The 11,881-nt window shown below is 44.1% G+C and overlaps 1 protein-coding gene across 1 annotated transcript in view; it reads right to left on the reverse strand.

The window, feature by feature from the left end:
- LOC134439662 (uncharacterized) overlaps nt 1-10,097 on the reverse strand; it is a 54,222-nt gene extending 44,125 nt beyond the window's left edge. The window contains exon 1 of the mRNA XM_063189565.1: nt 9,957-10,097. Coding sequence (XP_063045635.1) covers nt 9,957-9,975 — 19 coding nt within the window. The 5' untranslated portion in view covers nt 9,976-10,097. The remainder of the gene's footprint in view (nt 1-9,956) is intronic.
- Nucleotides 10,098-11,881: the final 1,784 nt, after the last annotated feature.

Genomic DNA, 11,881 nt, shown 5'->3' on the forward strand with positions numbered 1-11,881 from the left:
ACGTGGACAATGATTTTGAAAACGTGTGGATTAAGTGAAAGTTTGGGATTTCTGCGGTCGAGACAGCATTTTAAGGTAAGGTTATATTTGTCCGCTGTAACATGTTTGGTTGTTGATGAAGCTTGCTGTTTAGGAACGGGTTCACTCGCTCACCCATAGATGGGTTCACAATTGTTCTGAAGGGTGCTGGTGTCTGTCTTTCCCGTAGCCTGTTTTCAAGTTAACGGCAGGTCAACACAAGTTTTTGGCAGCTCTCGTGTAGCCTACAGTGAGTGTACCCTGGTCGCAACGGCATGCTTAATTTCTATTAGTTCTACCTAGCAGAATAAGAACCCTTTCTGGAATGATGACCGTCACTGGTGATGTGTTTTTCTGTTCAATGCATTGCTGTAAGATGCAACGCGAACATTTGGATTGTATTTTCAAGTCGTGGAGTGAAGGATGTCAAATGCAACGTGGTAGAATGACTTAGTAGCCTAGGGAGCTGTCTGAAGAGGTCAAAATTCACAATTTAGGAGCGTTTTTATTTTTAAAAATTTTCATCTGGGGGAGACCCCACTAGTTTGGCTTGGTTACAGAATTTGTGCTTACCAACATCACACCCCCCAAAACCGCCACTGGCCTAAAGTAAATGTCGTGGCCGAACGCTACCGCTTCAGACAGCGTGGTCAGCGGGCGGGAGAAACTACAGACCAGTTCCATGCTGCGTTAAGGGAGCTGGTTACAACATGCAACTTTGGTCGATTGGAGGACGAGATACTGCGCGACCAGATCGTCGAAAAGACCAACTCATCACGCCTCAGGGAAAGATTGCTGCTGGAGGAGGGATTGACGCTGGCTAAAACTTTGACGATTGCGCGCCAAGTGGAAACAGCCATTTCGGAGGCTAAAGCCATGATCACGACCGCCGAGGGTGCAGCAGTGCAAGCGGTGCACGTCAAAGGATCGCAGCAACATCACACATTTCAGATGGGGAAGAAATCGCCTCAAACTTCGGCTACACTAGGGAAATCATGCTACAGGTGTGGAGCTTTTTCACACAAGGCGGATTCCAAGGACTGTCCTGCAAAAGATGCTCAATGCAATTCCTGCAAAAAGAAAGGACACTTTGCTAAAGTCTGCAGGGGCAGCAGAGAAGTGCACGAGATCGACGTACCAGAGGTAACCATCTTGAATGTTAATACAGGGCATGTCGGTAACATCATGTGTACAGTTAACGTGTGTGCAGAGGGGAAACAGAGCCAGGAGGTCGAATTAATGCTGGACACAGGCTCGGCAGTGTCAATTATTTCAGAAAATGTTCATGCAAAGTGCTTCCCTGCTACCACTGCACTCGTGAAACCAAGCTACCGACTGAAAGACTATGGGGGGAATGTAATACCTGTGCTGGGGTGCTTACATGCAACAGTGACTTTTGGTGACTGTAACACTGTCACAGATCTCTACATTGCAAAGCAGGGGTCTGCAGTGTTATGCAGAGACCTGTTCGCTGCACTACAAATGCAAGTCATCGACGGTCAAGTTGTGGCACGCTCCGCTGTTCCTTCCAAAGCCATAGTCGAGAATGTCAATGCAGACGTGAACACACTGGGGTGCGCCAAAGCCTTTACACACCTGGTGTAAGTGCGCCCAGACGTTCCACTAGTTCGACAGAAAATGCGCAGGCTGCCCTTTGCCATCAGGGACGCTGTGTCAGCTGAGTTGAAAAAGCTACTGCAACAGGACGTCATCGAACCAGTTGAGTCTTCAGAGTGGGTTTCGCCCATCGTGGTCACTAGGCAAGGACTGAGACTCTGTGCAGACTTGCGAGAGGTCAACAAGGCGGTTGTAGTGAATGGTTTTCCACTGCCGCACATGGAGGAAATGTTTACAGAGCTCAGGGGTGCCACAACATTCTCCACACTAGATCTACAGAGTGCTTACCACCAACTGCCACTGCATAAGGATAGCCGCCACCTGACCACATTCATCACGCATGATGGACTGTTCCGGTACAAAAGGGTGCCGTACGGACTGGCATCTGCGCCCAGTTGCTTCCAGAGGATGATGTCCATAATCCTGAAAGACATGAAAGGAGTACAGTGCTACCTGGATGATGTGATTGTGTCGGGCGCGACATTAGAGCAACACAACAAAACCCTGACTGCCGTGCTTCAGCAGATTGACAAAGCGGGACTGAAACTGAACTTGTCAAAGTGCAACATCAGGCAGAAAGAACTGTGCTTCCTGGGACACACAGTCTCAGATAAAGGCATTCAGCCTGACACCACACACGTGACTGCCGTGGTCCATGCACCTGCACCCACAGACCTACCTACACTCCGCTCATTCCTGGGGCTCACATCCTGGTACTCCAAGTTCATACCAGGTTACGCTGCTGTTGTGGAGCCACTCCGAGCACTTCTCCGTGGGGCAGAGTCATTCACATGGACACCAGAGGCACAGAGCAGTTTCGAGACTGTCAAAGAACTGATAGTCAACAGCCCTGCACTTGCAATGTTCAATCGTGAGCTTCCCACAGTTGTCACTACAGATGCTTGTGACTACGGTCTGGGTGCAGTGCTCAGGCAGATGCATCCAGATGGCACAGAGAGAACCGTGGCCTTTGCTTCACGCACACTCACACCGGCCGAAAGGAAATACTCCACCATCGAAAAAGAAGCGTTGGGGTGTGTGTGGGCCACAGAAAAATGGAGGACTTACCTATGGGGGAGACGGTTCACACTGCGCACTGATCACAACCCCCTCACTACACTGCTGACATCAAAGGGCCAAGGCAGAGCAGGCATGCGGATTGCTCGGTGGTCATCCAGACTGCTGGCATTCTCCTATGACATCCAGTACAAGCCAGGACGAGAGAACGTCACAGCAGACTGCTTATCCAGACTCCCAATACCGAACTCTGAGCCCAGCTTGGAGGACGACGTGGAAGTTGCCCTTACCTCTACATTACCTGCTGTCACTGATGCTGAGTTCCAGGCTGCGTGCGTGGCCTGTCCTGTGCAAAGTGAGCTGAGACGCCCACTTACCTCCAGATGGCCTGCATCCGCCAAACGGCTCAGCCCAAATCTGCAACCCTTCTTCAAGCTCCGACATGAACTTTCTCTGCAAGGTGACTGTGTCGTACGGGGCTCACACAGACTGCTGGTGCCAGACAGTCTACAGGCAAAGTTCATCTCCCTCGCCCACGACACACACCTAGGCATTGTGAGAACAAAGCGGAGACTGAGAGACGAATACTGGTGGCCTGGCATGGACGCCCAGGTCGAAACTGCAATCAGAGACTGCACCACCTGCAAAGAACACGACAAATCAGCGGTCACACACACACCACCTCTATAGCCCGTGCCTTACCCAAAAGAGGCCTGGGACAAGGTTGCAATAGACCTGGTGGGGCCTTTCGAAAGAGCGCCCATGGACTGTCACTTTGCTGTCACACTGGTAGATTACCACAGCAAGTGGCCTGAGGTAGCTTTTCTTTCTAACATTACTTCACATGCAATTGTCGAGTTTTTGTGTTCTGTTTTCAGCAGAGAGGGAAATCCAAAGGAACTGGTATCTGACAACGGCTCGCAATTTGTGTCACGCGAGTTCGAGGCTTTCCTTCAGAACAGAGGGATAGTGCACACAAAGTCATCTGTCTACTACCCCAGGGCGAACGGTGAGATCGAGCACTTCAACCGCAGCTTGAAAGACAGCCTGCAGACTGCACTGCTCGAGGGACGGCCCTGGAAGGAGTTTACACGTGAGTTTCTGCTTGTTTATCGTGCTACACCCCACTCCACAACACAGTGCTCGCCTGCAGAACTGCTGCATGGCCGGCCTATGCGCACTAAGCTGCATGTGGCTGGACGTCCACTGCAGCAACAGCAAACACTGTCCAAACAGGAGGTCATCTCCAGAGTGGGACAAAAACAAGCAAAAAGCAAAGCCTACACTGATCACAAAAGAGAGGCCAAACACGTGTCCTTCAAATGTGGCTCATATGTCCGGGTGAAAAAGCCTGGCATCCTTCCTAAGACTCAGTGCAAATTCACCAAGCCACTACGTGTCATGGAAAAAAGAGGACAGTACACTTACCGGCTGTCTGATGGACGTTGCTGGAATGCGTCCTACCTTGCTCCAGTTTCCGATCGTGGGACTGATGGTGATGGAGAATCAGTACCGCAGGACACTGAACCAGCTGTGACACCACAGCCCGAGAGTGTACCACTGCCTGGCAGACCGACCAGGTGTCACAGGGTCCCAGAATGGACTCGGGACTTTTTGTTGAAATGAACTGATGAGTAATGCAGTATATGGTGAATTAATAAATGTAAATATGAATTGATTTTCTAGGTAATGTGATACACGCTGAAGATTGAAAGGTTCAAGTCATTGAATGCATGGTCTGAATTTAGTTTAAAATGTTATACACTAATGTTTTCAAATGAAATGTGATTCAGGTGCAACTAATACTTACTTGAAAGGCAAAGGAAATTCTGGTTAACATGCTTTAAATATAAAATGTTATTCTGTTACAAATCTAATACTTACCTGTCTGCTAAAATGCAAATGATGAATATGTTTTAAATGATACATGATTCTGTTAAGATTTATGGTTACCGTTGAACCGCTGCTTCCTTCAGTTATAGTGTTTTCCTATTAAGGGGGATATGTGGTATATGCAATGTGTTATGCAACCAGTCCACTAGGTGGAGCTTGCGCCTACTTATGCATGTGTAGCATACAGTAGAGCAGAGTAGAAGTACAGTTACAGAAGATGTACACACGTTCCGTGTATGCTCTCATGCATCCATTTATTTTTGTTTAATAAAGTACCGTTTATTTACATTCGTGTGTTTATTACGACACAACATACTGGCCAGCTATTATTCAATTACCATTTCATTTGTCCATGCAAAGACATTTACGCTGCGGTTAACTAAAAGTAGCCTCGGCCGAATTAAGGTAGGCTACAGCCTAACACAAAACGGTTTCCATCTGCACACAGATGCCACATATTAATAGGCTACCATACACAAAAAATGTAAAGCTAGCAAATGAAAATGAAAAGCATTTAAATTAACATCCCACTAAACAATCTCTTCCCCAAAGTCAAAGTTGAAACGGTGTGCGCTTCCGCCTCGCAGATTGACTGATTAAAGTGTGTTGATCAGTGCAGTGCGTGCAGGGTGTGTGCGAGTGCGTGCTCCGCCATGCACATTGAAGAAAGTTCACTTCAACATGTCAACAATGTCCCATGTGTCCATATGTAGTGCACAAAACATTAAAAGCATTGTGAGAGAACATGTTTGCCAGTTTAGTGCGAAGGGAGGAGAATCCGATTGCAGAGAGGTTGCATGTTGACGTTACATTTCATTTCGTTGGATGCTTGTCTCAAATGTAATTTTCTCTCATCACATGCCTTAGCTACTCGTTTTAAATGTGGATTTTACCCACATTAACCCGTATTACAGCGTTAAACCACATGCTACCCTGAAACACCGCTGCTTCCCTGAGTTTTACATTGCAAAATTTCCAACATTTCCTTCACTGACACAGCGGTTGATGGTCAAAGACGTGGCCCATCCTAAAAACGAAACAAAACAATATAAGGGGGGAAACATGCAGCGCCGGTGGTCAAGCCTTCTTCCTTGGTTCATTTAATGATTATTTAGACCGGGCTTTTATTTGGAACCGGCCATTATCAGTCAAATATCCTCGTGCACCCGGCCCTTAAAAGGAACCCGGACGCTAATTGGAACTCGGCTATTATATGGAACTTTACGTAGGGTTAACGTTCGGCGAGAAGGTCGCTACCGTGGAATAGCAGCACGACAGAGAGAATCTTTAGACCCCGACGCGGAGCGGAGGGGTCTTGTTCTCTCTGAAGTGCTGCTATTCCACAAAGCGACCGACTCGCCGAAAGTTAATCCGCTTATTATATGGATATACTTAAATGATTCACACATGGCGGGGACATTTCTTTAGGCCTATTTAATGTTAAGTCTATTATAGTTTTTAATGTCAAAATATTGTTGCTGCGCAAAACAAAACAGTGCCGTTGTGGAACACCGCTAGGCAACAGCTAGGTAGCCAGGACAACAGGTGTTGTCTATCACAGCAGCTGATTAGAGTCTTGTTGAAAAGTCGCTTTAGCAGTGAAAAGTCTTGTTGCCATTGACAGCGGTCTGTTATAGACCAACCCGTCCGTTATAGACCAACCCGTCCGTTATCGAAAAATAACAGACGTGCGAACGTTGGGGAGCCCCGTTGAAATGAATGGAGCATTCGACCGATGACGTCACACCATATAATAAGGTATATTAATATGCCGTCAACATCGTCTACAATATTCCATATGGTAATAAATGTTGCCTACCCATTTGCGCTTGAATGTGTATTGTGTTCTGCAAGAGAAAGTGTGTGTGTGTGTGAGAGAGAGAGAGAGAGAGAGAGAGAGAGAGATAGAGAGAGAGAGAGAGAGAGAAAGAGATATCATATATATATATATACATACAGGTTTTTTTTTAATCCTTCTGGATTATGGGTTCTTGGGTCTTTGATCTCTCATTACAAACCTGAACATGCGCTACCACGTGGTAAAGCGTATAGCGAGCGCTCCCAAGTATAGCAAGCGCTCCCAAGTGCCACCTGGCGGTTGTTTGGGTACACTGCAGCTAGGCCCGGTACGTACCGAGGTGGATGACGTGGCATTACCTCGGTAAAGGGTGTGCATTGTAGGGGGACCGACTGTATGCTGCTCATTGAAACTGTGCTGCCTACTGCAAAATGTCATCTTTTCATAAATATGTACTAAATAATGAACTAATATTTACTAGTGAGACCAAAGTACAGTAAGTTTTGCAGCTAAAATATCTATTTCTGGAAATTCAAAATGGCGGACAATGGAGAATATCCCCCTTTCCATGTATGAAAAGTGCCATTTTCCCAGTAATAATGAATACTTACAATTTGGTGGTGGTGGTAAGTATTCATGAAAAAGTTAACATGTGTGAATGGGCAGCATGAACTCTGGAAATAAACTACTAAAAAATTACAGAGTGCACCTTTAATGTAATTCAAATGAATATGGTCATGGCCTATTCTTTTTGATCCTCTGACAAATCTGTCAGCCAGACAAATGAAGAGCACAGAAATTACTTTAATTATGTAGCCTCCTTGTGCAGATGGGCCCACCGGTGGGCCCGTTCAATCTTAGTTAAAAAGACACAACTAGATCATAACAATATTGCTATGACATTATTGAGAGCCTTTAGTAACAGATTAATACTTTGTCATTACAATGTTAGTGACAGTAAGGCTGTAACGCTAGCTCTGCGCTAAGGGGTTAATTAATGTCTTTCAATTAATGTCCTTCAATTATTGTGAATCTTTAATTGAACCCAGTCAATCATTGTCCCACATGGACATAGTGACACTGGTCCTCATTTACATATTTGCAATCACAATGAAATTTGATGAATGCCAAGCTTTGCACAGAAACGACCGTAGGCCTACATTCAATTTACACAACACAGTCCTGGGTCATTCCACGCCAAATCAACAAGAGCCCGCACACTTAGGTCTCAAAAAATTCTGAAAATATTACTGAGTGTACCCATGGTACTTAAGAGAAACACTGTTACTTTATTTGAATGTAAGATGTATACTCTCCATGTTACAGCCAATTTCACTGGGGGAGGGGGGCGCCCATTTTGTTCACACTCTTTTTTTTGTCAAAGTTCACAAGCCCGTAGCTCAAGAACTAAACCTAGTAGGAAGCTCAAATTTGGCATGCTGGTACATAGATAGGACTGTCAGTTTTGGTCTGTATGATCCTGCATCGTCATGGCATTCCCTCAAAGATGATACAAATTGTACTGGAGTTTTTGGCTGTGCTCTGTTTAGGCCTTCAGAAGACATATTTGTGCCCAACATAGCCTCATGATTTTTCCCCCTTGTAGATACAAGTAGAAACACTCCCATAAAAATCTATAAATAGAAAGGAAACCCCATCAGTGTTTGACCAGAAGACCTCACAAGTCTGACAAATCATTTTGGGTGTCATTTTCAGAGCACCAGAACACCTTGTGGGATTGTCCACAGATTTTTATTTTATATTTTTCTTCATTCTCCATGAAGTCTTCTTTTTAAAAATGCCAATGAAACTTGTCTTATGTGATGTTTTCTTTTGTAATTTCCACCCTATACATGGGCAAAATGCAAAAAGAGAGCAACATGATTTCGATAACATTTAATGTAAAGGCTAAATAATCAAATGCAAATTTTGCCCGGATATGATCACCCGAGAGTCCCTGTGCAGGGGTGCAGGTATCCCTTTCAATTTAAATGATTTCAGGAGCGTTCAATGTGGGAGCAGGTTCGCACACCAAAAGAGACAGTAGGTCAGGCACAAGGAGTCATGTTGTTACTTTTTTTGACCAGCAGATGGCAGCGGAAGAAACGCATAGAAAACATATTGCCCTCAATGTGCATGCTGCCCATGTTCAGGTTGAAAATTACAAAAGAAAACATCACATAAGACAAGTCTCATTTGCATTTTTAAAAAGAAGAATTCATGGAGAATGAAGAAAAAAATAAAATAAAAATCTGTGGACAATCCCACAAGGGGTTCTGGAGCTCTGAAAATGACACCCAAAATGATTTGTCAGACTTTTGAGGTCTTCTGGTCAAACACTAATGGGGTTTCCTTTCTATTTATAGATTTTTATGAGAGTGTTCCTACTTGTCTCTACAAGGGAAAAAAATCAAGAGGCTATGTTGGGCACAAATATGTCTTCTGAAGGCCTAAACAGAGCACAGCCAAAAACTCCAGTACAATTTCTATCATCTTTGAGGGAATGCCATGATGATGCAGGATCATACAGACCAAAACTGACAGTTTCGCATCAAACTATTCCTATCTATGTACTAGCATGCCAAATTTGAACTTCCTACATGGTTTAGTTATTGAGCTACGGGCTTGTGAACTTTGACAAAAAAAAAGAGTGTGAACAAAATGGGCACCCCCCTCCCCCAGTAAAATTGGCTGTAACATGGAGAGTATACATCTTACATTCAAATAAATGTACAGTGTTTCTCTTAAGTACCATGGGTACACTTGGTAATATTTTCAGAATTTTTTGAGACCTAAGTGCGCGGGCTCTTGTTGATTTGGCGTGGAATGACCCTCCTGTATTTCTTGAGTGTAATCTGGGGAACGCATTACCATTAAAGCAGTCTCAGTCACATCTCCCTGTATCTCCCCTCTCTATGTCTACCACAAATAATGAACAGCACAAAAGTAGGCTACTGTAACTTTTACTGTCAATTCATCCCACAGTTCAAGCCGTTTGGGTGCAGGTGAGCACAACACTCTTTCTTTTTCTGCTACCACTGTTCCGGTTGTCCGGTGAGGGCTGCGTTGGAACAATTGATGCTCGACAAGAGGACTGAAGTTGTTTTGCCAGTTAGGGCCTAGGCCTATTGTTGCTCTTGTTTCCTTATTATATTAGGCTATATGCAATTTGTAATCTTGCCTATGGTGTTGTAGGCCTAGGTGTTGTAGCCTACCGTAATCAACACTTCCTGCTTTCAAGATTATGGACCGCTGGAGATGAAAGTGAAACCAAAAACGCATAAGCGATCAACACCGTGGGTCTAGTTAGACGAGTTAGACACTTTTTGAAAGTGAGAGAGTAGGCTTTTTCTGCGATACGTAGACTACATATTCAATGCAACAGCGAAATCAATCTCTGTTGGGCCCACAGGTGTTGCGTGTCACAGGTGCTTACCTGCAGGCCTACAAGTGTTGCGTGCCACCTCGTGAAGGCTGGGCGGAGATAGACTTCTTTTTATGGACATCGTATTTTCAAGGGACAATATGCCATGCACCCAATATAATTAAACAAGTAGGCAATACTTATAAACTAAATTATGAAAGTAATTGGAGAACGTGTTCGATAACTTACTGCGTCTTGGTTCGGACATCTTCCGTACTTCTGAGCACAGACAGGTGTGCGCTTCTGACAGCTCCAAAGTTGTGGCCTCAGGTGAAAACCAGCGCCCCCGCTGGTTTCTTCCTGTCTCCAGAAATACGTTACACTGAACTGTTTGTTACATGGAGTTCTTACTCCTTCGCTTCATTCAAAAGAGGTGTCAAAAGTAAAACTAGTTTGAAAAAGAAAAAATGATTCCGTGCAAGTTGGATATGGTTGATGCCATGTTATCTATGTTTTATTTTTCTGCTTTTCACAGTGGAATAACTGGTGTAACAATAAATAGGCCTGCTATCTTGTGTTGTACAGTAGCCTACTTACACCATGGATTTAAGCCTACTACTACTGTAGGCCTATATCTATTTACTTAATCTTGTGATGAAAAGTGTAGGCTACAAGCTTTAGTAGCCTACACAACACAGTCGTTTGTTAGGAACAAATCCCTCCAAGTGACATTCCATGAAGATTGTTACCTTCTCAATGCAACCCAGAAAAATAGCCTACATATTAAATTGTCTTTCCTGCTGCTTTTTTTAAATTATTTTTTACAAGATGCACTGTGTAATATTTTTAGTATTTACTTCCTGAATTCATGTTGCCCATCACAAATGTTTCCTTTGTCATGGATTGCCTACTTACCACCACCATCAAATTGGTAGGCCTAATTCATTATGACAGGTAAAATAGCATTTTTCATAGGCCTACATGAAAAGGGGAATCTGTCCGCCATTTTGTTATATTTATTGATACCAGAATGGCAATGACTGAGTCTTGGCGCATTACTAAAACTAGAAGCACTCAGAGAGTGCAGACCTCCGCCAAGGAAGCTGCTTGATAGAACATTTGACTGCTACACCCTAAGTCTTTCTGCCTTCTTTTTGTGGAGTTCCCGCAATTCAATTTCTGGTCACTAGGCGCGTCTAGATTTATAGGCCAGCAATGGAGAAGAGTCTGTAAAAAGGTCCTGGTTCCGGTTCGTGATCCGTATCACCACCAGAATTTAATCACTTGTTCATGGTGTCATTACTAACAACTCCATCAAATTTTGTCCAAATCCGTTGATTCGTTTTTGAGTTATCCTGCTGAAAGAATCTTTTAAAAAGTCCATGTTCCGGTTCGTGATCCGGGTCACCAGCCCCCCCCCTCCCCCTTGCGACAGTAGAACCCGAAAGCAATGGGCCAGCGGAACTTCTCTCTTATCTACTCTCTCTGGTAGTACTATGGTTAAACTTTCAATGACTATTACAGCGTGCCTCAGATGGTAGCCTACGGCGCGCAGTAAAGGGCTACAAAAGTACAGTATAAAAGTAATAGAATGGAACAGACATGAAAATAAATTTGAATTTGAATTACATGTTTGTGAAAGACCCCCAACCACCCAACCACCCAACCACCCACCCATAAACACCACATTGGACACACTGCAAACTCAAACTAAGTAATCTTTCACCTATCATTGCATGGACCAAATTAACAAATGGATGTCTCACAATTTCCTCCAGCTGAACACAGATAAAACTGAAGTAATTATATTTGGGAAAAGAGAGGAGAGACAAAAGATTGCTACTATCCTTGAAACGAAGGGACTGATAGCAAGGGAAACAGTTAAAAATATTGGGGTCCTCATTGACAGTGACCTAAACTTCAACAGTCACATGAAAGCTATTACTAAGTCTGCATTTTATCACATAAAAAACGTCTCTAAATTTAGGGGCCTGATGTCTAAACATGATCTGGAGAAGCTAATACATGCCTTCATTTCTAGTAAAGTTGATTACTGTAACAGTCTTTTTACTGGCCTCCCCAATAAGACCATTAAACAGCTTCAACTTGTACAAAATGCAGCAGCAAGGGTTCTTACAAAGACAAGGAAGTTCGACCAAATTACTCCAATTTTA

This window comes from Engraulis encrasicolus, chromosome 23 (genome assembly GCF_034702125.1).
Source record: "Engraulis encrasicolus isolate BLACKSEA-1 chromosome 23, IST_EnEncr_1.0, whole genome shotgun sequence".
Taxonomy (NCBI): domain Eukaryota; kingdom Metazoa; phylum Chordata; class Actinopteri; order Clupeiformes; family Engraulidae; genus Engraulis; species Engraulis encrasicolus.